Source organism: Astyanax mexicanus, unplaced genomic scaffold (genome assembly GCF_023375975.1).
Source record: "Astyanax mexicanus isolate ESR-SI-001 unplaced genomic scaffold, AstMex3_surface scaffold_31, whole genome shotgun sequence".
NCBI lineage: Eukaryota > Metazoa > Chordata > Actinopteri > Characiformes > Acestrorhamphidae > Astyanax > Astyanax mexicanus.
The window spans coordinates 5,346,454-5,374,401 of NW_026040041.1; the positions used below are offsets into that span (position 1 = coordinate 5,346,454).

Genomic DNA, 27,948 nt, shown 5'->3' on the forward strand with positions numbered 1-27,948 from the left:
AATATAATATAAAAATCTATATATACAAAAAATATCAGAGAACAATAACAATACTATAAAATATATATCTAGAAATATTAAGATTAATGGAAGCACAGTCCCCCAGTACGCATATCATGGTAAGCAGTGACCGTTTTTTACTGCACATAGGCTGACAGTAATAAACAGCAAATAAATAGTACATAAGAGCTGATACTGCACATATTGTCCATAAACACATTATTCCACATATGATAAATTTAGCTATTGCACATAGTACAGCACTAGAGCAGCAATAAGTCAATTGTTTTATTACACATAAACACATATCCCATAGTGAGGGATAGTCGGAAATGTACAGCAAAATCATCTGTATTTATTTAATAGATTTAGTTTACTGTTTGTTGAATTTATTTACTTTAACGTAGCAGTTTAAATAAAGGTAAAGAATTATGTAAATTAATAATAGTTATAGAGATTAGAAAATCTTTACTATGTATATATATATATATATACTTTATTATGAATATATTATTGAAATGGTGCAGGCATTACTGTATCATATTGTGGTGTAGTTATAGAGATATAAACTGTTAAAAACTTTTATCTGTTTGAAGGCTAAACTGAAATGTTGCTCCATTTCTCTCTTTAGCGCCACCTGCTGTTCATATATTTGCAAAGAAATCTGTAAATGACTCGAGTGACCTGACCCTGACCTGCCTGGCAACGGGATTCTACCCCAAAGACGTGAAGATGAGTCTGAGGACGAACAGCATTTCACTAAGTGAAGATCGGATAACATCTTTTGGAGTCAGACCCAATGATGATGGAACCTACCAGCTGAGGAAGAGTGTGGAGATACTGGAAGCTGAGAAAGACCAGTACGACTGTTATGTGTCTCACAGCTCCCTCACAGAACCAGTAATTAAAAAATTGGGTAAATATAATCATACATTACTGATATATTATGCTAACATACCATTATAATATGATAAGGGCTGTCAACGTTAAAGCGTTAACGCACGCTGTTAATTTGGAATCAGTAACGCGTTACTATTTTTATAACGCAAGTTTATTAAAGCACCAAGTTTGACTCCTACTTCCGCTGGAATCTGCCCTGCCCCGCCCAACACACTGATCTGTTTTCTGGCTGAACGACTGAACGGCGGCGCTCATACGGTGTCCAGCAGTAACAGTCCGGTTCAGACTTCCAGCTCTCTCTTCTTTCTCTCTCTAACTCATACACACGCACCACACACCCGCACTCCTGCACTGCACTGCTCCTCATCTCTGATCATTTTTAAATATTCAAATTAAATTCAAATTCAGAAATACTCACAACCAATTTTACAGTTCAATTTATGCATCATGCATTCTCCAGCACTCTATGTTGATTTTATTTGCCCTCAAACATACAAGTATATACTATTATTTTAATTGACACCACTAATATACATATAATTGCATTTTACATTTCTTTACATTCATTATTTTATTTACATTTAAATATTCACTATAATAATTTACATCTGAAGAAAAACAAATGCGATTAATCGCAGTTAATCACAGAATTTTGTTGTGATTAATCAGATTAAATTTGTTAATCGAGATTCTGTACATCACTCCCATTGTGATGCTGGTGGATACAGGTGTGTGTTAGCTTCTTAGAGTTGGGGGCATTACTATTGTTAGTAGGAGCCCTAAAGAGTGGGTGGGGTAATTATCCTTTTATTTTGGGTAGAAAATGGGATTAAAATAGAAATAAAATAATTATTTATAAAATGTATTTTTATAACAACAATATTTTAGGTACTATTAATAAAATATCATTATTTATTTAGACCCTGATGTCCATTAAAATGATAATAAACCAATGATCTATTAATTATTTTTGGGTTTAACTAAACTAATATGTAAGAGCCTCTCCATGGATAATAATTACTGCATGGGTGATTAATATGTTTCAGCTGCAACAAGTTTAAATTTAACCCTAACTGATGCAGGGAGTAGCTTCTCATTAGTTAATTAAACAATCATGTGGAAAGTCAGACTCATGCTGTGGTCTTGGAAAGGTGTTTATCTGTTTCAGAAGGGTCAAATTCTTGGTATGCATCAATAATGCAGGTAAAACATCTAAAGAGAAACTAAAACTACTAAAATCAGGTTAAGAACTGACCAACTCTTTATTATTAAACAGTGAAAGGACAGGGGGGAACATCATCTACCAGGAAGGAATGTGGTCAGAAAAAATATCCTAAATGATGGTGATCAGCGATCACTTAAACTTTTGGTGAAATCAGACAAATGGTATAAAAAAGCACTAGAACTTAGGGATATGTTGTTTAACAGTGAAAGTAAGAGCTTTACCACACTCACTCACACTGCAGTGAAGGGAACTAAAGGGATTAAAGAGACTAAACAGCTGTGATTAGTGCTTTTTGAGAAAAGCTCTTTTATCAGTGAGAATAACCAGCTTTAAAAACAGCTTCAGTTTAATAAAGAGAGTAAAGATCAGACTCTGGATCAGTGGAAGAAGATCATGTGAAGATCTGATGAGTCCAGATTTATCCTGTTCCAGAGTGATGGAGCATCAGGGTGACTAGTCTAAAGTCACCAGTGTTTATGAGTAGAAGATCAGTTTATGATATCATCAGTCAGTTTTACTGGTGCTTTCTTTTGTGTGTGTTTTTTTTTTTAGAAAGAAGCCCTGTGGCCCTTATTATTGGAGTTTTGTTCTCTGTGCTTATAATACTGGACCTGTGTTGTGTGCTTTTCTGTGTTCTGATAAAGAAAAGAAGAAATCGTAAGTAGTTCTGCTTTATTGTAAGCCAGCTACACTACTTCCTGTGCTTGCTGTGATGTTAAATGATGTTTAGTACAGAATACATGACTGTAAATATAAGACGATATATTAATACTGGAATATCCTCTGGTTTTACAGGTACAGGGGGTGATAGTGTATCACCTTCAGCCAGCAGTGACAGTGTGCTCAAAGGTAGGTGGGCTTGTATTTCAGGATTCTGTGAAAAACACATTTTATACATGACCAATAAACAGTATCTCACAAAAGAACAAGATTACACCCCTCAAATTTCTGCAAATATTTGATTTTATTGTTTCATAGGAAATACCATAGAAATTAAACTTAAGGTTGTCAGTGTACAACTTGAATAGAAGTACTGATTTACTGTCCTCTGAGAGGAGGTGCTGTTCATGGCGGGGGTGCAGATTTAAAATAAAAGTTTATTTTAAGACAATTTCTGCTTTTTCTGCGTTCACATTTTTTGGGGGGACAAATCCACCTATTTCTGTTCCACCCACCCCCCCGGTTCCTATACCAATGAATTTGTGTGTTGTTTAAAACAGGATGAATGAGTGTAAATGTGAGTTGGTGTATTTATTCTGTAATATTCTGCAGATTCAGCAGATGCTGGAAGTCCTGCTTCAAGTTCACTCTGCACCAGAGATATTACACTTGTGCACATCAGTCCTGGTCCTGACTCCACCCTGCCCTGCAAACGCACACCTGCTCTACCTATCAATCAGCCATGTCCTGTTAAACCTGCTAAACCGAGTTTGTACAGGACGGTGATCAGGACCAGGACTGATGAAGACGGTGATAAACTCTCTACAGGTAGGTGGGAATTTATTTACCACCGTTATTTTTGTGTTACTCGCCCCGTGTTTTTTTTTCCCATTTTCTCCCCAATTTTGCTCAGCCAATTACCCATCACACTCACTAGGACTCTCCTCATCACTAGTGATGCCCCAACACCAGGAAGCCTCCTCCGATACACGTGAAGTCAGACTCCGCCTCTTTTTGAACTGCTGCTGATGCAGTATTACTGAGTAGCATCACAGCGCTAACACTCAGAGGAAAGCGCAGCGACTCGGTTCTGATATATCAGCTCACAGATGCAGCCTTGTGCTGATCAACATCACCCTAGGAGTGATAAGGGGAAAGAGCGCCATCGACTGTACTGTACCCACCCAGAGAGAACAAGACTAATTGCTTCCTCTGAGCGCCGGCAGCTGATGGCAAAGTAAAGTTTTTTTTATTTTAGCAAATGGCTGCAATGAAACAAAGAGTGAACATTTTTAAGGGGTCTGAATACTTTCCATTCCCACTTTCCACTATACCTGGAAAACTGTGGTGACTGGGAGATTGCATGAGCGGGGGTTCAAACCTGCGACCTCCCGCTTATAGTGGCAGCGGTTTAGACTGCTGGACCACTCCCCATGGTGAATGTTTAGATACATGTATAGTACAGGTCATGACTATTTACATTGTAGATTCTCAACAAGTGCTAATAAACACCTCTGGGAACTCCTTCCTTCAAGACTGTTGGAAAACCTTTCATTTCAGGTGGCCACCTCTTGAAGCTCAATGAGATATTGATGCCAAGAATGTGCAAAGCAGTAATCAGAGCAAAAGGGGGCTATTTTGAAGAAACTAGTTTTTAGTTATTTCACCTTTATTTGTTAAGTACATAAAACTCCACATGTTCATTTATAGTTTTGATGCCGTCAGTGAGATTCTACAATGTAAATAGTCATTAAAATAAAGAAAACACATTGAAAAAGAGAAGTTGTGGCCTGTACTGTACTATATATATATATATATGTGAAAGAAGCCATTTCTGCAAGCACGCCACAAACAGAGTCGCCTGAGGTATGCAAAAGCGTTCTTGCAGATATGGCTTCTTTCGCATCACTCTCCCATACAGCTTCTCCTTGTGCAAAGTGCGCTGTATTGTTGACCGATGCACAGTGACTCCATCTGCAGCAAGATGATGCTGCAGCTCTTTGGAGGTGGTCTGTGGATTGTCCTTGACTGTTCTCACCATTCTTCTTCTCTGCCTTTCTGATATTTTTCTTGGCCTGCCACTTCTGGGCTAAACAGGAACTGTCCCTGTGCTCATTTCCTTACTATGTTCCTCACAGTGGAAACTGACAGGTTAAATCTCTGAGACAACTTTGTGTATCCTTCCCCTGAACAACTATGTTGAACAATCTTTGTTTTTAGATCATTTGAGAGTTGTTTTGATAAACCCATGATGCCACTCTTCAGAGGAGATTTAAATAGGAGAACAACTTGCAATTGGCCACCTTAAATACCTTTTCTCATGATTGGATACACCTGGCTATGAAGCTCAAAGCTCAATGAGGTTACCAAACCAATTTTGTGCTTCAGTAAGTCAGTAAAAAGTAGTTAGGAATATTCAAATCAATAAAATGATAAGGGTGCCCATACTTTTGCACCGGTCAAATTTTGGTTTAATGCATATTGCACATTTTCTGTAAGTACAATAAACCTCATTTCAATCCTGAAATATTACTGTGTCCCTCAGTTATTAGATATATCAAACTGAAATGGCTGTTACAAACACCCAAATATTTACAACTAAAAATGATTAAGATTAATAGGGGTGCCCAAACTTTTTCATATGACTGTATATATTTTAGTAATCTAGATCAAATTACTGATGTATCTAAACATTCAGTTCATATGCTTGGATAAGATCTGATCTTTATTTAATCAGAAGAAAGGAGGAGCTCCTTCCATCCTATAGAAGATCTCTAAATACAGTATTAAAGATCTGTTCTGTTCTGTTCTTCTGCCAATCCACCTACAGGTCCTGCTATCAGTCCACCTGAAGGTCCTGTTACCCCAATCCACCTGAAGATCCTGTTATTAGTCCACCAGAAGATCCTGCTGCCAAATAACAGCCACCCAATGGATAAGATGTACTATTAACCACACAGTCCAAACTGTAGTTTACTCTTACAGACCGTTCAACACCACTACAGAAAGTCTGTGCTTTTTGAAGCTAAAACTAGGCGGTTTTAATCACTCAGTGTTAGAGCATGGTGTTATTAAAGACAGTGTTGTGGGTTTGGTACTTGGGTTTACTAAGCTGCCAGTTTTGGGCCTTAAGCACTGACATTTCTGTGTTGTGAATCAGAAACCTGGAATTATACAAACTGGAATCCAGTAAAGAGGTCTAGTGTTGAGCTCTTTAATCTCGCCTTGCCGTAAAATTGTGTAAATTGTATTAATTTGTGTGTAATGTGTGTAAATTGTGTAAATATTATTATTATTGTTTTTAAAGTCTGTTTTTTGTTGTGCAATGTGTAAAAAGGCTGCTTATACAGCCAGTCTCCAGCAAAGTGGCAGAGCTGGTTGGTCTGTGACAAAAGACTCAGTTTGCCCTGCTGACTAGGCTCAGCTGTGTGACACAGTATAAAGACCCAGTGAAACCTCAGTTCTCTGTCGCACCTTTGTAGAGGAGTGAGGACCAGTAACAGCTGGTGACAAGACACGACAAGATAAAGGGAACAGAAAAGAAAGTAAAACCAGGCAACAAAGACCACAAAAGCCAAACGCAGATAAATTCAAAACTCCACGTTAAAGAACCTGTCTGTGACAGCTCTGTTTTTCACTTTTTTTGGGGCAAGTCCCTTTGCTCTTATTTTAAGGTGCCATTTTAAGGTGCCGTTTCAGTGCCCAACCCACCCAACTCCAGTGGTGCCTTGGTATCAAACTGGCTCACAATCCCTGTGGGTGAGAGTTTAACCTTGTGTGCCTTTATTATATACATTAATAAATTTATACATCTAAAAAAAACTATGCTTTTGAGTCCTCCTTTCCACAACAGGGTAACAGATTGTTTCTCTACATTTTCTGGAATCAGTGTGAAAAAAGCTTAAATATACTACTTAAACTTTAATATAAAAGCAACATTGATGAGGAAGACTTATTGCAAAACAAGTATTAAAAAAGTGATATTCTTAAATTCATCACTTCTGAGATCTATGCAAATGTTTCAACTTCGAAACACCATTTATTAAACACCCATTTTTAGAGACAGAGTTTAGTTCACACACTGTAGGGTTTAACATGATATCATAACAAATAAATATATGCACTGCATTTCATTGCAGCATTAGAAAATCTCTTACCACTTAAAGATTCTGGGTGTGTCAGGTAATAGAATAATAAGTATAAAATTTATCTGTTCATATGGAACAACTGAGCAGAATCAGAATTTATAAACCTTTGATCAATTTTACACTAATATTGAAACTTATTTTCTCAACAAAGAACAACATAAAATGATTCACTGCTGCAGAAATAATGTAAAGCTTTTAAACTCCAGTTATACAGCTTTTAAATATGATCTGGTTGTAATTTCATTCAGCATCAGCTCACCAACTAATCAGATTACAGTAGCAGTAATGATAGCAGCTATACTACACAAAAAAACTAACTGTGAGTGTGGAATTATGATTATAATAAACTTTGATTATAAAATAAAGTTTATACATGTTTATTAATGTTTAAACAGAAAAATATTCTTATTTCCTCAACTCAGAACAACATTAAATGCTTCACTACTGTAGAAATTATTTTTAAAAACTCTTAAACTCCAGTTAAACAGCTTTTAAATATGATCTGGCTGTACTTTAATTCAGCATCAGCATCAACTCACTACATGATCAGATTACAGTAGCAGAAATGTAGTAGTAGTGCTGATCAACATCACCCTAGGAGTGATAAGGGGAAAGAGCGCCATCGACTGTACTGTACCCACCCAGAGAGAACAAGACTAATTGCTTCCTCTGAGCGCCGGCAGCTGATGGCAAAGTAAAGTTTTTTTTATTTTAGCAAATGGCTGCAATGAAACAAAGAGTGAACATTTTTAAGGGGTCTGAATACTTTCCATTCCCACTTTCCACTATACCTGGAAAACTGTGGTGACTGGGAGATTGCATGAGCGGGGGTTCAAACCTGCGACCTCCCGCTTATAGTGGCAGCGGTTTAGACTGCTGGACCACTCCCCATGGTGAATGTTTAGATACATGTATAGTACAGGTCATGACTATTTACATTGTAGATTCTCAACAAGTGCTAATAAACACCTCTGGGAACTCCTTCCTTCAAGACTGTTGGAAAACCTTTCATTTCAGGTGGCCACCTCTTGAAGCTCAATGAGATATTGATGCCAAGAATGTGCAAAGCAGTAATCAGAGCAAAAGGGGGCTATTTTGAAGAAACTAGTTTTTAGTTATTTCACCTTTATTTGTTAAGTACATAAAACTCCATGTGTTCATTTATAGTTTTGATGCCGTCAGTGAGATTCTACAATGTAAATAGTCATGAAACTAAAGAAAACACATTGAAAAAGAGAAGTTGTGGCCTGTACTGTACTATATATATATATATATGTGAAAGAAGCCATTTCTGCAAGCACGCCACAAACAGAGTCGCCTGAGGTATGCAAAAGCGTTCTTGCAGATATGGCTTCTTTCGCATCACTCTCCCATACAGCTTCTCCTTGTGCAAAGTGCGCTGTATTGTTGACCGATGCACAGTGACTCCATCTGCAGCAAGATGATGCTGCAGCTCTTTGGAGGTGGTCTGTGGATTGTCCTTGACTGTTCTCACCATTCTTCTTCTCTGCCTTTCTGATATTTTTCTTGGCCTGCCACTTCTGGGCTAAACAGGAACTGTCCCTGTGCTCATTTCCTTACTATGTTCCTCACAGTGGAAACTGACAGGTTAAATCTCTGAGACAACTTTGTGTATCCTTCCCCTGAACAACTATGTTGAACAATCTTTGTTTTTAGATCATTTGAGAGTTGTTTTGATAAACCCATGATGCCACTCTTCAGAGGAGATTTAAATAGGAGAACAACTTGCAATTGGCCACCTTAAATACCTTTTCTCATGATTGGATACACCTGGCTATGAAGCTCAAAGCTCAATGAGGTTACCAAACCAATTTTGTGCTTCAGTAAGTCAGTAAAAAGTAGTTAGGAATATTCAAATCAATAAAATGATAAGGGTGCCCATACTTTTGCACCGGTCAAATTTTGGTTTAATGCATATTGCACATTTTCTGTAAGTACAATAAACCTCATTTCAATCCTGAAATATTACTGTGTCCCTCAGTTATTAGATATATCAAACTGAAATGGCTGTTGCAAACACCCAAATATTTACAACTAAAAATGATTAAGATTAATAGGGGTGCCCAAACTTTTTCATATGACTGTATATATTTTAGTAATCTAGATCAAATTACTGATGTATCTAAACATTCAGTTCATATGCTTGGATAAGATCTGATCTTTATTTAATCAGAAGAAAGGAGGAGCTCCTTCCATCCTATAGAAGATCTCTAAATACAGTATTAAAGATCTGTTCTGTTCTGTTCTTCTGCCAATCCACCTACAGGTCCTGCTATCAGTCCACCTGAAGGTCCTGTTACCCCAATCCACCTGAAGATCCTGTTATTAGTCCACCAGAAGATCCTGCTGCCAAATAACAGCCACCCAATGGATAAGATGTACTATTAACCACACAGTCCAAACTGTAGTTTACTCTTACAGACCGTTCAACACCACTACAGAAAGTCTGTGCTTTTTGAAGCTAAAACTAGGCGGTTTTAATCACTCAGTGTTAGAGCATGGTGTTATTAAAGACAGTGTTGTGGGTTTGGTACTTGGGTTTACTAAGCTGCCAGTTTTGGGCCTTAAGCACTGACATTTCTGTGTTGTGAATCAGAAACCTGGAATTATACAAACTGGAATCCAGTAAAGAGGTCTAGTGTTGAGCTCTTTAATCTCGCCTTGCCGTAAAATTGTGTAAATTGTATTAATTTGTGTGTAATGTGTGTAAATTGTGTAAATATTATTATTATTGTTTTTAAAGTCTGTTTTTTGTTGTGCAATGTGTAAAAAGGCTGCTTATACAGCCAGTCTCCAGCAAAGTGGCAGAGCTGGTTGGTCTGTGACAAAAGACTCAGTTTGCCCTGCTGACTAGGCTCAGCTGTGTGACACAGTATAAAGACCCAGTGAAACCTCAGTTCTCTGTCGCACCTTTGTAGAGGAGTGAGGACCAGTAACAGCTGGTGACAAGACACGACAAGATAAAGGGAACAGAAAAGAAAGTAAAACCAGGCAACAAAGACCACAAAAGCCAAACGCAGATAAATTCAAAACTCCACGTTAAAGAACCTGTCTGTGACAGCTCTGTTTTTCACTTTTTTTGGGGCAAGTCCCTTTGCTCTTATTTTAAGGTGCCATTTTAAGGTGCCGTTTCAGTGCCCAACCCACCCAACTCCAGTGGTGCCTTGGTATCAAACTGGCTCACAATCCCTGTGGGTGAGAGTTTAACCTTGTGTGCCTTTATTATATACATTAATAAATTTATACATCTAAAAAAAACTATGCTTTTGAGTCCTCCTTTCCACAACAGGGTAACAGATTGTTTCTCTACATTTTCTGGAATCAGTGTGAAAAAAGCTTAAATATACTACTTAAACTTTAATATAAAAGCAACATTGATGAGGAAGACTTATTGCAAAACAAGTATTAAAAAAGTGATATTCTTAAATTCATCACTTCTGAGATCTATGCAAATGTTTCAACTTCGAAACACCATTTATTAAACACCCATTTTTAGAGACAGAGTTTAGTTCACACACTGTAGGGTTTAACATGATATCATAACAAATAAATATATGCACTGCATTTCATTGCAGCATTAGAAAATCTCTTACCACTTAAAGATTCTGGGTGTGTCAGGTAATAGAATAATAAGTATAAAATTTATCTGTTCATATGGAACAACTGAGCAGAATCAGAATTTATAAACCTTTGATCAATTTTACACTAATATTGAAACTTATTTTCTCAACAAAGAACAACATAAAATGATTCACTGCTGCAGAAATAATGTAAAGCTTTTAAACTCCAGTTATACAGCTTTTAAATATGATCTGGTTGTAATTTCATTCAGCATCAGCTCACCAACTAATCAGATTACAGTAGCAGTAATGATAGCAGCTATACTACACAAAAAAACTAACTGTGAGTGTGGAATTATGATTATAATAAACTTTGATTATAAAATAAAGTTTATACATGTTTATTAATGTTTAAACAGAAAAATATTCTTATTTCCTCAACTCAGAACAACATTAAATGCTTCACTACTGTAGAAATTATTTTTAAAAACTCTTAAACTCCAGTTAAACAGCTTTTAAATATGATCTGGCTGTACTTTAATTCAGCATCAGCATCAACTCACTACATGATCAGATTACAGTAGCAGAAATGCTAGCGTCTATAGTAAGTAAAACTCGTTTACTGTAGAAAAATATAAATATAGAGGTACGTTTTCTTTCATTTCTGAGTGAAATACTTCATTATACTTTTTAAATATAAAAATATATTTCGGATAAATAGTTAGGTACTATTTTTAATTTGAGTTTTTAGCCGATTAGCTCCATTCACTCCTATTCATTTAGGACTCACTCGCGGGCTCCCTCTAGCGGTTAGCGGTGGATTTGCGGTATAACGGGTCAGATACGGAGTGGGCAGTCTTTTTATACTCTACTATAAATAAAAAGGTAATTCTATCCCATAATATGTTAGAAATTAGCTAAATCACTGTAACTAAGGTAATAACTCCCTGTATGTATTACAGTGACTTATAATAACATTTGTGGAATTACAGTAAACCACAAATAATTTAACTTTTTCTATTTTACATTTTATGTTCTTCTGTTTATTATTAGATAAATCCATTTAAAGCTCAATTTACACACTAAATATATGATATATAATACTTTATATATTACTGGGTAGTGATTTTATCTGTGGTTTGGCTGTGAGATTGAGAAATACTTTAATGTTGAAAAACTGTCGCATCAGTTTCAACCAGTTACAATGAAATGAATCAGTTCACTCCAGTTCAACCGACTCCTGCTCACTTAAAAGAACCGAATCATAGAATCGACTCGTTTCTGTGTTCGAGGCTAGAGGATCTCTTTCTCCCAGAGTTATCTATCCCGGATAAATGGTTTATTTCTGTGTTTATAATAATGAGAGAAGATGATGATGAGATCTATCATAGCTCTTCTGCTGTTCAGCTTTCTCCTGATCGTGACTGGAGGTGAGTTTTAATCTGTTTTAGAGTTTATTTAACTTTTAACTTTCAGAGAGAGAGAGAGTTTACTTTACACAGACTGTAGCATTTTACTTGACATCATAATAAATAAATACTTATATATATATATATCTATATATATATATATATATATATATATATATATATATATATATATATATATATATATATATATGCTTATTTATTTATTATTTATATATATTTGCACTGTTAGAATTACCAACAGTGCAGAATTACCACTAGAGGATTTTGGGTGTGTCAGACACTAGAAAGCGCTCTACAGTGAGTCTGAAAAGAATCGGTTCATATGGAGAAACTGAGCAAAATCAGAGTTTATAAACGTTTGATCGAATTTTACACTTAAATTTAATCTTATTTCCTCAACACAGAACAACACCAGCTGCTTCACTGCTGTAAAAATAATTTATAAAGCTTTTAAACTCCAGTTATACAGCTTTTAACCCTTTCAGACCTGAATTATGTTCCAGTGATTTAAAAAAAAAAAAAAAAAAAAAAAAAATATATATATATATATATATATATATATATATATATATATATATATATGCACTGCACAGTAAATTGTGCAGCTCTAAAACTTAAATGACAAAATGTTTTCAGAGATAAAGCCTTAGTTATAAAGATAAAGATAAAATTAACCCTTAAATTTCACTTAACGTCAACTTTAGCTTAGCCACAACTACCATTCCATTTAATGGCGTTAGCTTAGCATAGCTAGCATAGGTTCCAATTACATTCAATTGAGTTAGCTTAGCCTCGGCTACCGTTAAATTACATGGTGTTAGCCTAGAATAGTTTCCCATTACATTCAATGACGTTAGCTTAGCCTCGCCTCCCCTTACATTCAATAGAGTTAGCTTAGACTCGGCTACCGTTAAATTGTATAGAGTTATCTTAGGATAGTTTCCCTTTACATTCAATGGCGTTAGCTTAGCCTCGGCTACCGTTAAATTACATAGCGTTAGCTTAGGATAGTTTCCCTTTACATTCAATGGCGTTAGCTTAGCCTCGGCTCCACTTACATTCAATATAGTTAGCTTAGCCTCGGCTACCGTTAAATTGAATGGCGTTAGTTTAGGATAGTTTCCCTTTACATTCAATGGCGTTAGCTTAGCCTCGGCTCCACTTACATTCAATATAGTTAGCTTAGACTCGGCTACCGTTAAATTGTATAGAGTTATCTTAGGATAGTTTCCCTTTACATTCAATAGAGTTAGCTTAGCCTCGGCTACCGTTAAATTACATAGCGTTAGCTTAGGATAGTTTCCCTTTACATTCAATGGCGTTAGTTTAGCCTTGGCTACCGTTAAATTACATAGCGTTAGTTTAGGATAGTTTCCCTTTACATTCAAAGGCGTTAGCTTAGCCTCGGCTCCACTTACATTCATTATAGTTAGCTTAGCCTCGGCTACCGTTAAATTGAATGGCCTTAGTTTAGGATAGTTTCCCTTTACATTCAATGGCGTTAGCTTAGCCTCGGCTCCCCTTACATTAAATAGCGTTAGCTTAGCCTCGGCTACCATTAAATTACATAGCGTTAGCTTAGGATAGTTTTCCTTTACATTCAATGGCATTAGCTTAGCCTTGGCTCCACTTACTGTACATTCAATAGAGTTAGCAAAAGCCTTGGCTACCGTTAAATTGTATGGCGTTAGCTTAGGATAGTTTCCCTTTACATTCAATGGCATTAGCTTAGCCTCGCCTCCCCTTACATTCAATGGAGTTAGCTTAGCCTCGGCTACCGTTAAATTACATAGCGTTAGCTTAGGATAGTTTCCCTTTATGTTCAATGGCGTTAGCTTAGCCTCGGCTCCCCTTACGTTCAATGGCGTTAGCTTAGCCTCGGCTATCGTTAAATTACATAGCGTTAGCTTAGGAGAGTTTCCCTTTACATTCAATGGCGTTAGCTTAGCTTGGGTTCCCATTACATTCAATGGCGTTAGCTTAGCCTCGGCTCCCCTTACATTCAATAGCCTTAGCTATTGAATAGCGTTACATTTAAAGGCATTAGCTTAGCATAGGTTCCCATTACGTTTAATAGAGCTCTAAACACTAAACAGCAAGTAATCAAGTGAAACAGTATTGTAATATGCATGAATCATGTATGCTAACATGCTAACGTGGAAAACTATTAAGTAACAAAACCTCCGTGTGTAAAAGTTGAGACCTATAGTATTATACAAAGAACAAGAAAAAGTGGATTTTGTTGGAATGAGACCTTTAATGTCTTTTTATTCTGTATAACTATGTAATGATATTATATTCTATATAAGTTCTTGTATTACATAAAGTTTATACATGTTTAATAATGTTTAAACAGAAAATTAATCTTCTTTCCTCAACACAGAACAACATCAGATGATTCACTGCTGCAGAAATTATTTAAAAAAGCTTTTAAAATCCAGTTTTACAGCTTTTAAATATGATCTGGCTGTACCTTTATTCAGCATCAACTCTCTACATGATCAGATTACAGTAGCAGAAATGCTAGCATCTATATTACATAAAACCTGTTTAATGTAGGTAATATTTTTAATATGATTTTTAGCCGATTAGCTCCATTCACCCTGTTCATTTAGGACTCACTCTCAGTCTCTCTACAGTCTTTTTAATGGGAAGTTCTAGCACAAGGGACTTTTGCTCCAGTTTAACATTCTTAAGTCATGAGTAACTCAGTATCATGGGAAGAATAAGGGAGGATGGTGGAAACACATCTGCTATGAACAAAAATCTCATTCTATCCCCAAACATCTTTCACTCTGATTCACTGTAGCTAAAGTAATGAATCCCTGCATGTATTATAGTGATTTACTATAAGATTTGTGGATTTTCTGTACTTCTGTTTATTATTAGATTATTAAATTCGACAATCTTACTGGTACATTATATTACATGGTACTGATTTCTGTTGTGAGGAAAATACATAAAGAAAAACAATATATTTGAATGACATCATCAGTGCAATGTCTGGTTTAAATTAGGACATTACAATAACATTAAAAACGCTCTGCTCCCAATTCTGGAACTCCCTCCCTCCCGACACCCGTAACATTGATTCTCTTCCTCATTGTTATTATTACTAGGGTTCAACCGGCATTTTGGCAGGCTGTATGTTGACCAATCAAGATGAAACTTGGGAGTTATGTTCAGGTGGAGACATTGTAGTGACCTGCAAAGTGGTGAAACAATCTGGCCACTGGGGGGCGCTGTTTCAAAAAACCTTCTATATGTCAATCATACTGTACTATTTTGACATCTATTTGGTTTTGCCATATTAAGTACAGTGGCTCTGACAAATGTGTCAATACAACTATGTTTAACAAATGCTTTGTTTATGTATTATTGCTAATTGTTTTAAAAAAAGCTTAATTTAAACTAGTCTCTGAATATTTGACATATAACCTAAATGTTGGTCTTGTTGCACACTGTAGAGTCTGCAGGTAAATAGTCATCAAAAACAGTTGTGAAATAGTCACTTACAATAGTGTCCAGGCATCAAGCAATCTGTGCGTCCCTGGAATTTCTAACCTTATGTACAAAATCAAATCAAATCAAATCAAATCAAATTTATTTGTATAGCGCTTTTTACAACAGGTGTTGGCACAAAGCAGCTTTACAGAAACATGATTACAGGACAAAGAATCAGGCAAAACATTAAACATAGAAAATACAGAATACAGAACCCCCAGTGAGCGCGGAGGTAAGGAAAAACTCCCTCAGAGCTGCAGGAGGAGGAAGAAACCTTGGGAGGACCAAGACTCACATTTGAGGGGGGACCATCCTACCACTGATCAAACAGCTTTTAAACTAAAATTTAAAAAGTCTTTTATACATCCATATAGGTTTTATGTATTCAGGAGTGTAATAGCGCCACTAATGGCTTGGATGTAATCTGTAGTGGAGAGTAAGATGGTCGATGAGCAGCTGATCTGTGGTGGTGGTGGAGAAGAGCTGACTTCAGAAACTTCCATCAGTCTGGCCAGACAGGAGACGCGAGAGCCTGAGGGTCCAACATCGGTATCGGGTCAGACAGGTGGGCAGTCAGTAACTCGGAGGAAAGCAGAGAGATGGAATTAGTTTTGACTGGATTTATGTAAAACGGAGAATATTAAAACATTATCAGAGTGTGGCTAATGACTCCGGCAGAACTGAATAAAACAGCCTAACTAAAGGCAGAGAGCCAGAAGGTAACATAGACATGGAGGCTCCCTGAAACACTGGCATCCACCCACTCCACCGTCCACAAACCTGAGTGACCGTGTGCAGTGGGAGAACAACAGCACCAGCATCTCAGTTTACCACAATTTCCTCTGTCCATGAACCCCTGAATCTGCAGCCTTATCTAAAGAGAGAAACATTAATTACCAAAAGCTAAACTAAACAAGTAAGTTTTCAGTCTAGACTTAAAGATTGAGACTGTGTCTGAGTCCCGAACATATTCGGGGAGATTATTCCAGAGTTGAGGCGCTTTATAAGAGAAAGCTCTTCCTCCTGCAGAGCTCCTCTGAATTTTAGGGACTACTAATAAACCAGCACCCTGAGATCTGAGTAATCGCGGTGGTTCATAACAGGAGATGAGGTCTTGTAAATACTCAGGAGCGAGTCCGTGTAGGGCTTTATACGTTAACAGGAGAATTTTATAGTCTATGTGGAATTTGACTGGAAGCCAGTGCAGTGCTGATAGTACTGGACTAATATGGTCAAATTTTCTAGTTTTAGTAAGGACCCTGGCTGCAGCATTTTGAACTAGCTGAAGTTTATTTAAGTTACTGCCGGAACATCCAGACAGTAGCGCATTACAATAATCTAGCCTTGAGGTAATAAAGGCCTGTACTAATTTTTCTGCGTCATGCAGTGATAGGGCATTTCTTAGCTTGGCGATGTTACGGAGGTGTAGAAAAGCTGTTCTAGTAACATTAGATATGTGTTTATCGAATGCTAGATCTGAATCTATGATAACTCCAAGGTTTTTAGCTGCTGAACCAGGGGTGGCTGAGAAGTCAGCCAGATTTAGCATTAAGTCTGATAATTTATTTCTAGCAGCTTTGGGGCCTAATAGGAGAACTTCTGTTTTATCACTATTTAATAGGAGGAAGTTGTGCGACATCCATGATTTTACATCTTTTACACAATCCTCGATTTTCTTTAATCTCACTCTGTCGTCAGGTTTGGCTGATATGAAGAGCTGCGTGTCATCCGCATAACAATGAAAATTCACATCATGTTTTCTAATAACTTTGCCCAGTGGGAGCATATATAATGTAAATAATAACGGTCCTAATATAGAGCCTTGTGGAATTCCATATCTTACCTTAGTATAACTGGAAGACATATCATTTATCCTCACAAACTGACAGCGATCGGTTAAGTACGATTTAAACCATGCTAAGGCAGTTCCAGTTACACCGACCATGTTCTCTAGTCTTTCTAAAAGGATAGTATGATCTATTGTATCAAAGGCTGCGCTCAGATCGAGAAGTACGAGTAAGGAAACACAGCCTTGGTCGGCGGCTATAAGTAGATCGTTTGTTATTCTAACTAAAGCTGTCTCAGTGCTATGATAAGGCCTAAATCCAGATTGAAATTTTTCATAGATCTGGTTTCTTTGCAGGTAAGAGCAAAGTTGTTCTAAAAATCACTGTGATGAAGTGTAATTTAATTCAGATCTAGATTTAGAACAACTTTGTAATTACATGTCATGTCAGAACATTCACTCCTTGGTGTTAATATAAACTTGTTTGGTCAAAAACTTCAGCTTATTTTGAAAAGGTTAAAAGGTCAATCTGAACACCAAACTTAGTGAACATTCTGGTTGAAGTCTCCTGATCAAAAACCATAACATGTAGATGCCTTTTGATTAATTGTAACTCATTTAATGAATATCCTACAAACATCAATAGATTTGTATGTGAATTTAAGCACTGATCATGTTCAATGTCCTCTGCCCATCATTAATCACAGGTGAAAGACTTTTGAAAATCTCTAAATGTGACAGAGTGTTTCCAATTCTAGTAGGCACCATTGTGCCAGTTGGTGCTTGAACCCGCTTAATTGCCGCTTGCGGCTATATTTATTATTATTATTATTATTATTATTATTATTATTATTATTATTATTATTATTATTATTATTATTATTATTATTAAAGCTAGGTTTGTGTTTTCGCTTAAGCAGTTGAGATTAAGTTGACAGTAGACAGTGGTCTACAGTGGTCTACAGAGGCCAAACATTTTTAAACTTACAGTCTAAAAGGGAATTTCAGTAAAGAAAAAGCTTCTTATCTGTGCAGTAAGTGTTTATTAGCTCAGTAAAACACATTACAGCATTACAATAAATACAAACAGCAATTTTACAAAAAGCCGTTACAGCTTTTACAGCCCTGTTTTCCTTAAAACATCTCATAATCTCTCCTCCTCATCTGAGTTTCATAGTATTTTATTTCTAGTTCTCATCATATTAATCAACACTCGGTTTGGTACATTTTGGTAAATTTGAACATAAAATACACATGCTGGCTGAGGAGCATCCAGGAGAAATCTGGAATCTCTACACTACACTGTTCTTCAGCTTCAGGCTCACAGGATAAATCATACTTACAGTTAAAAATAAGAAATTCCTTGTATCGTTTTACTGTATTAATGTTTATTTGCATCTGTTCAAATTATATGTGTATTATATATTTGCTTAGGTGTCTAAAACTTTTGCACAGTACTGTATACTGCTGAGTGTTTCAGAGTGTTTTCTAACAACAGTTCATATATGAACATTAGTTATCCTAAACCCTGCTGGTATGTTCCCATAGTAAACTGATTGTACAGCATTACAGTTAATGTTATTATTGCTATGCGCTCTGCTCTCATCTCTGAGCTCGAGTTTAAATCTGACACAAACTAACCGGACATTCCAGCGAGACCAGATCTGAAGCTGCAGGACATTTCTGAACAGTGTTTTAACACCAACACAAGTACCAGAGCTACATAACAAACATAACTTTAATTCACCTTTAAACACACCTGCATGTACAATATCATAATGCACATATGCTTCATATCAATCACTGTAGTTGGTTTATTTTAAAATCCTAATCCGGAACAATCTCTCATGTGAACTAGAGTATGTGATATATAAAATTATGAGTTTCTTTGATTTTACCAAATTAAAAACCTCTGGAATATAATCAAGAGGAAGATGGATGATCACAAACTATCAAACCACCAAACTGAACTGCTTGAATTTTTACACCAGGAGTAAAGCAGCATAAAGTTATCCAAAAGCAGTGTGTAAGACTGGTGGAGGAGAACATGATGCCAAGATGCATGAAATTAAAACTGTGATTAAAAACCAGGATTATTCCACCAAATATTGATTTCTGAACTCTTAAAACTTTATGAATATGAACTTGTTTTCTTTGCATTATTTGAGGTCTGAAAGCTCTGCATCTTTTTTGTTATTTCAGCTATATACTTATAAATAGCAAAATGAGTACATCAGGTGTTGAATACTGTTGGTCTGTTTACACTGTGGTTGATTTTAGTTCAACATTGTGTTTTTTTTTCATCAAACAATTTCATCTGAAATAAATCAACGTTTTATTTAATTGTTTATTTAAGTTCCTATCCTTTATATATTGGACATTCCTCAACACCCTGTCTTTTTCATCTGATTTCTACAGGTAAACACTCTCTGTTATATCTCTACACCATTCAGTCCAAAAACTACGACTGCACTGCTGTAACTCTGCTGAACGACAGACAGATAGATTTCTACAACAGCAGCTCAGATAAACCCAGAACTGCTAAACAGAACTGGCTGAACAACATTCCACAATCTGACTGGAAAACCAGCACTGAGGAACTGCAGCACGACACACAACTGTTAAATAAACTCATCAAGCTACCGATGGATGACTTTGGACACTCTAACTCAGGTGAGAAACACAGTTTTTGCTTATTTACTTTAATAACACATAGTAGCACATAAATGTAAAGTCGAATGAAAATAATACATGATTTTCACCATTTTAATCGAACAAAAATCTGTATGATGTGAAAAAAGTGTGATGTGCAAAAGTATCCAGTCCCTATTTACTATGAACCCCATGAATAAAATCCATTGAAATTAATTCACCTTCATTTGTCATAACTTAATGAGTTAATAGAGTTAATCCAGCTGTGTGTATTTTAATCTCAGTATAAATACAGCTGTTCTGTGAAAGTCTCAGTGGTTTATTAGTGAACACTAGTGAACAAACAGGTCAGAGATAAAGTTGTGGGGCAGAAGTTTAAAGCAGGGTTAGGTTATAAAAACACATCTCAAGTTTTGATCATCTCAATCAGCTCTGTTCCATCAATCCATCATCCAAAAAACAATGAACCTAAAAAATATTCTACACCTGTTTCTACAAACCTACCAAGACATGAACCAACCATCCACCCAAACTGACAGATCCAGTATTACTTTTATTCCACTTCACAACCATGTGCTACTTTGTGTTGGTTTATCACTTAAATCTCAATAAAAGACATTTATGTTAGTGGTCTTAATTTTCTATCTGTTCTTCAGGTGTTCATGTTCTTCAGTGGAGGCACGGCTGTGAACAGAGTTCTGATGGATCTCTGACTGTATTAAACAGTATTAATGAATTCGGTTATGATGGAGAAGATCTGATTCAGTTTAACTGCACCTCTAAAACCTGGATAACCCCGGAGGAGAAGAAGAACAGAGAGAGGGAGGAGGAGAAGAACAGAGAGAGGGAGGAGAAGAACAGAGAGAGGGAGGAGAAGAAGAACAGAGAGAGGGAGAAGAAGAAGAACAGAGAGAGGGAGGAGGAGTGGAGTAGAATATTTAATGCTGTTAGGAAATGTGATCAGTGTGAGGAGATGCTGAAAATGTATTTAAAGTACAAAACTACTGACATCACACAGAGTAACAGTGAGTATCTGGATGCTTTTTATTATTATAGTTTTATCACCATTACTCTACTGTTCAAAGAGGAATCTGATTTAGATTCCTTCTTCTTACTATTATTATTACTAAAATAAGATGAGATAAAATAAAATAATCCTTTATTAATTCTACAGTGGGGAAAATTGCAAAGTTGCTGCATCATAGAGGACAGAAGTGTCAGGAAATATAAAACAATATAATATATATATATATATATATATATATATATATATATATATATATATATATATATATATATATATATACAAAGCATATAAGAAAACAATAACAATACTATAAAATATATATCTAGAAATATTAAGATTAATGGAAGCACAGTCCCCCAGTACACATATCATGGTAAGCAGTGATCGTTTTTTTACTGCACATAGGCTGACAGTAATAAACAGCAAATAAATAGTACATAAGAGCTGATACTGCACATATTGTCCATAAACACATTATTCCACATATGATAAATTTAGCTATTGCACATAGTACAGCACTAGAGCAGCACTAAGTCAATTGTTTTATTACACATAAACTAGTGAGGGATAGTCGGAAATGTACAGCAAAATCATCTGTATTTATTTAATAGATTTAGTTTACTGTTTGTTGAATTTATTTACTTTAATGTAGCAGTTTAAATAAAGGTAATGAATTATGTAAAGAAATAATAGAGATAGAGGTTAGAAAATCTTTACTATGTATATATATACTTTATTACGAATATATTATTAAAATGGTGCAGGCATTACTGTATCATATTGTGGTGTAATTATAGTGATATGAACTGTTATATTTTATCTGTTTGAAGGCTAAACTGAAATGTTGCTCCATTTCTCTCTTTAGCTCCACCTGATGTTCATATATTTGTAATGAAATCTGTAACAGACTCAGGAAAGCTGATCCTGACCTGCCTGATCACGGGATTCTACCCCAAAGACGTGAAGATGAGTCTGAGGAAGTTCAACACTTCACTTCCTGATCATCTGATCACATCTTCTGGAGTCAGAACCAATCACAATAGAACCTACCAGCTGAGGAAGAGTGTGGAGATACAGGAAGATGAGAAAGACCAGTACGAGTGTTACGTGAATCACAGCTCCCTCACAGAACCAGTGATTAAAAAATGGGGTAAATATAATCAAACATTACTGATATATTATGCTTTATTATGATAAATATACTGAGATTCTGTACACTATAATGCAGTAAAATAATCAGTGATAGATGTCTTATGTTGATGACGCTGTCACTATGACCTGAGGATTAGTGGTTCAAATCACTGATCATTCTGCTTCTCCATCAGCAGCCGGAGTCCGAGAGAGAGAGTACAGTAGATCATGCTGTTTAAAGTTAGTCTAAAGTCACTAGTGTGTATGTGTAGAAAATCAGTATATGATAGTGTCAGCCCGTTTTACTGGTGCTTTGTTTTTGTTTGTGTTCTTTTAGCTGGAAACTCTGAGACCCCTGTAACTGAAACTTCAACCTCAGTGCTTGTAGTGGTCGCAGTGGTTATAATGGTCCTGTGTTCTGGGATCTTCTGTTTTCTGATAATGAAAAGAAGAAATCGTAAGTAGTTCTGCTTTATTTCAAATTCTAGTCTCTAGTTTATGTAAGGAAATTTGGTACCACTTTAAAATAAGACTACCTTTATAAAAAAATATGAATGGTTTATAAATAAGTGTACTAATAGTTAATAAATCCCTTTATTAAGCAGTTAATAATTATACAACAACACAAACAGTGCATCTGGAAAGTATTCACAGCGCTTCACTTTTTCCACATTTTGTTACGTTACAGCCTTATTCCAAATTGTGATATATTAATCTCTTTCCTCAAATATCTACACAAAATACCCCATTATGACCATGTGAAAAAAAAAGTTTTCTTGAGAGTTTTGAAAATGTATTAAAGACACAAATCTGGGGAAGGATACAGAAAAAATTCCATCGTAAATTTCATTCGTAAATGGAAGAAGTTTGGAACCACCAGGACTCTTCCTAGAGCTGGCCGGCCGTCTAAATCGAGCGATCGGGGGAGAAGGGCCTTGGTCAGGGAGGTGACCAAGAACCCGATGGTCACTCTGTCAGAGCTCCAGCGTTCCTCCGTGGAGAGAGAAGAAACCTTCTCTACAGCAATCCACGAATCAGGCCTGTATGGCAGAGTGGCCAGGCGAAAGCCAGGCCTTAGTAAAAGGCACAAGGCAGCCCGTCTGAAATTTACCAAAAGGCACCTGAAGGACTCTCAGACCATGAGAAACAAAATTCTCTGGTCTGATGAGTCAAAGTTTGAACTCTTTGGTGTGAACGCCAGGCGTCATGTTTGGAGGAAACCAGACACTGCTCATCACGAGGCCAATACCATCCCTACAGTAAAGCATGGTGGTGGCAGCATCATGCTATGGGGATGTTTCTCAGCAGCAGGAACTGGCAGACTAGTCAGGATAGAGGGAAAGATGAATGCAGCGATGCAGACATCCTGGATGAAAACCTGCTCCAGAGCGCTCTTGACCTCAGACTGGGGCGACGGTTCATTTTTCAGCAGGACAACGATCCGAAGCACACAGCCAAGATCTCAAAGGAGTGGCTTCAGGACCGCTCTGTGAATGTCCTGGAGTGGCCCAGCCAGAGCCCAGACTTGAATCCGATTGAACATCTCTGGAGAGATCTGAAAATGGCACTGCAAAGAAGAATGGGCAAAACTGCCTAAAGGGAGGTGTGCCAAGCTTGTGGCAATATATTCAAAAAGACTTGAGGCTGTAGTTGCTGCCAAAGGTGGTTCTACAAAGGCTGTGAATACTTATGTAAATATGATTTCTTTGTTTTTTAATTTTAATAAATATGGAAAAAGTGAAGCGCTGTGAATACTTTCCAGATGCACTGTAAATACAAATGGCAACATTTGCATTTATACTGTCAAACCTCAGATCTTTCTAGATACTGATCTTTCTTTGTGTTTTCCACCAATCAGAATTAAACCTGTCATTAATTATTTGTACATTGTTTTTAACTATTTACTATAAATTAAATGACTCAATTGAAGTAAATTACTAAGCAAACAATGGATCACTGTGGCATTTTCAGTTGTTGTTGTTGTAATTGCTTACCAATGTGTTTTTAAGCATTTACAACCTAATCATAAATAATTAATAATCTAATTTATAAACAATTTATAAACCCTTTATAAGGGTAGTCTTATTTTAAAGTTGTACCGGAAAATATAAAGTGTGTTTTACACACAGAGAGTTCACAAAGTCCAGTCAACCAATTTTACCCAATTATTCGCTCCAACAGCAAGCGCCTTACCTGTGAGTGTGTTTTTATTATGCACAATACATCTAAAACATAATAAAGACAAAAATCAGTAATATTAATAATAACAGTGCAGGAAATACAAAAAAGCCAGCATGGCTTGTAACAGGCACTTTCCCATTGTATTTAAATTAATTACATTTTAAGTAATATACAAAATGTGAAGTAAAGGAAGTGGAGAAGTAAAGGAAATAAAAAAAGTAGAAGAATGAAAAAAGGTAAGGGAATTATAATAATGACAGTAGAAAAAACAATAGCATTGATGGGAAGTGTGTGAAATTGTTAATTGACTCAAAGTAGTTCTATAAAATGCAGGGTGCAGGCTGTCAGAGGCTCTAGGAAATTGATGTCATGCCTGTCATAAGATTTTTAATACTAATTTCTTCATCTATTTTAGGCCACACTGAAGCATTACTGGCTAAAATGCTCTTCACTGATATATATTTAAACAAACATACATATGGAAACAGACATCACGTTAATCAAAAATGATTGAGGTCATGTTAATTTATTGTACGATAAATCGATATTGCAATTATTGTGACAGACCTAATGTCAGATGTCAAATCATCTGTGTTTCACATCTAGCTATCAGAGGCGCACTGCTGCTGCTACAGCTCAGCCAATCAGCTCTCCCTCCTGCCACGCCCCTAAACCCATACATCACCCAGTGCCCCTTCCAAACTACCCCTCTCATTTTTTTTAGCCGTTTTCAAATTTAAGCTAAGGGTGTAGTCAGCTAAAATCAGGGGGTTTAGTTACCCTGTAAACACTACTATAAGCCTCCTACACTACTCACTGCTTCCTGTGATGTTAGTTGCTGTTTAGTACAGTATACATGACTGTAAATATATATTATAAGACAGTGGATTAATACTGGAATATCCTCTGGTTTAACAGGTACAGGGAGTGATAGTGTATCACCTTCAGCCAGCAGTGACAGTGACAGTGTGCTCAAAGGTAGGTGGGATTGTATTTCAGGATTCTGTGAAATACACATTTTATACATGACCAATATACAGTATCTCACAAAAGAACAAGATTACACCCCTCAAATTTCTGCAAATATTTGATTTTATCGTTTCATGGGAAATACTGTAGAAATTAAACTAATCTAATCTAAATATCTGCAACACAAGTGAGTGAACCTCACAGTGAACATGCACAAATTGTGCCCAAAGTCTCAATATTTTGTGTGGCCACCATTATTATCTAGTATTATCTGCCTTAAACCTACATGGGCATGGAGTTTACCAAAGCTGCACAGGTTGGTATTGGATTCCTCTATTGGATTCCTCTTAAACGCTTTTATGTTGACATTAAAGAGCTGGTGGATGTTAGACATCATGCGTTCCGCCACCTTCCGCTTCAGGATGCCCCACAGGTGCTCAAATGGATTTAGTTCTAGAGATACCGTAGTCTGTACTTGGCCAGTCCATCACCTTTACCTTCAGCTTCCTTTTTATTTATACTTTACTTTCCAAAATATTTTACTTTCCAAGATTTTACAAAGTAAATTTAAAAAAAATACGAAGTTCAATTTTTGTCCATTGTGTTTGTTAATGTCCAGAGTCTTTTTTTTCAGTTTAATCATTATTTGTTTAAAAACACATTCACTCGTAAAGTTACAATTGTCCATGGCAATCGCACACTGAGTTTTCCACAGACTACATTTAACAACACAAATAACCATCCATACAATCTCCCTTTGAGAGGTTTTCATAAAAAAATCCATATTTTTTGGTCTTGTAATTTGTAGAATAAAAAAAAAACAAAATGTATTTTTTTTTTGTTTATTTGTTTTATTTTTTCCACACCTCTGTGGATCTGTAACACTCAAATAAAAGGTGATCAAGAATCAAAAATCTTACAGGGAGTCTGTCTATTAAAATAAGCCACAAAATGTCTCTCGTCTTTTCAGGTAAAATTTAGTTTGTAATATTTTTAATTGCCTGTTTTGATTCAGTTTCTGAAAGGCCTTTAAAATTACACATAGCACCATGTTGGTGGAAAGATTTTAGATAATATAAATGTATTGATTACATTAATATATGTTTTATATATTTTTTATCACATCATTTCGTTTTCCTTTTTTCCTAATTTGTTTCAGCACAGTTTTCATATATTAAAATATACACCCAATATATTTAGTTTGTCACATTCTTGAACAAATTTGTTATTATTATTACCTATCTAAATATACTCAGATTTGTCTTTATTTAATTCTGCACCAGAGACTTTCATACAAATTAAAATGTTCAAAAATGTCTGTTCTAGCTCAAAAGGGTGCTTTTACTCAATACTGAGCAAAAGTGGCTAAATACTTATGACCATGTGATATTTCAGTTTTTCTTTTTTTAATAAATTTTAGTGTACATTAATGATACATAAAATGTACTTTTTATATTATCAAATGGCTGCAATTATACAAAAAGTGAAACATTTTAGGGGTATAAATACTTTCCATACTTTCCTGTGATGACTGGGGAACGGGTGTGACTCATACCAGACAATTCAAACATCCCCCTAATATCTGATCAAGCATCCTCTTCATTTACTGGGTTTAGTACAGAAAGTTTGTGTGTTGTTTAAAACAGGAAGAATGAGTGTAAATGTGAGTTGGTGTATTTATTCTGTAATATTCTGCAGATTCAGCAGATGCTGGAAGTCCAGCTTCAAGTCCACTCTGCAATGGAGATATTATACTAGTGCACTATACTAGTCCTGGTCCTGACTCCACCCTGCCCTGCCAACGCACACCTGATCTACCTATCAATCAGCCATGTCCTGTTAAACCTGTTCACATGATCGTCAAGTTTCTCAGTGGGTTTATTAAAGCAGGCATTTCTCTAGAATCTACTGTACAGGACAGCGATCAGGACCAGGACTGATGAAGACGGTGATAAACTCTCTACAGGTAGGTGGGAATTTATTTACCACTTCATGATACATCTCAGAGAAGTATTATGTATTATTATATACATTATATTAATTTCTGTTATTATCACTGTATTTTTCGGACTATAAGGTGCATAAAGCGACACTAGAAAGGATGCCTACATCGAAGTGAACAGGGGCGTCGCCATGTTTCCCTTCTAACCCTGCGTTCACACTTTAACGCAACGAGTCGCCCATCATTTGTCGCTTGTGGGCAGTGTTGGGCACGTTCATTTAAAAAAGTAATTAGTTAGAGTTACTAACTGAGTTACTCCACTATAAAAGTAACTAGTTACCAGTAAAAGTAACTTTTGCGTTATTTTTATTATATTATGTTTCAGTTACACTGCATTTCTGTTACACTGTATTTCTGTTACACTACATTTCTGTTACACTGAATTTCTGTTACACTGCATTTCTGTTACACTGCATTTCTGTTCTATTATGTTTCAGTTACACTGCATTTCTGTTACACTGTATTTCAGTTACACTGCATTTCTGTTCTATTATGTTTCAGTTACACTGCATTTCTGTTACACTGTATTTCTGTTACACTGCATTTCTGTTATATTATGTTTCAGTTACACTGCATTTCTGTTACACTACATTTCTGTTATATTATGTTTCAGTTACACTGCATTTCTGTTACACTGTATTTCTGTTACACTGCATTTCTGTTATATTATGTTTCAGTTACACTGCATTTCTGTTACACTGTATTTCTGTTACACTACATTTCTGTTACACTGAATTAGAGGTCTGCACTCC

The 27,948-nt window shown here is 36.1% G+C and overlaps 1 protein-coding gene across 1 annotated transcript in view; it reads left to right on the plus strand.

Annotated features, from left to right (window-relative positions):
- LOC125788858 (HLA class I histocompatibility antigen, alpha chain E-like) overlaps positions 1 to 27,196 on the plus strand; it is a 33,442-nt gene extending 6,246 nt beyond the window's left edge. Inside the window, exons 3-7 of the mRNA XM_049472736.1 lie at positions 20,543 to 20,815; positions 21,821 to 22,063; positions 22,382 to 22,501; positions 25,144 to 25,203; positions 26,893 to 27,196. Coding sequence (XP_049328693.1) covers positions 20,543 to 20,815; positions 21,821 to 22,063; positions 22,382 to 22,501; positions 25,144 to 25,203; positions 26,893 to 27,134 — 938 coding nt within the window. The 3' untranslated portion in view covers positions 27,135 to 27,196. The remainder of the gene's footprint in view (positions 1 to 20,542; positions 20,816 to 21,820; positions 22,064 to 22,381; positions 22,502 to 25,143; positions 25,204 to 26,892) is intronic.
- Positions 27,197 to 27,948: the final 752 nt, after the last annotated feature.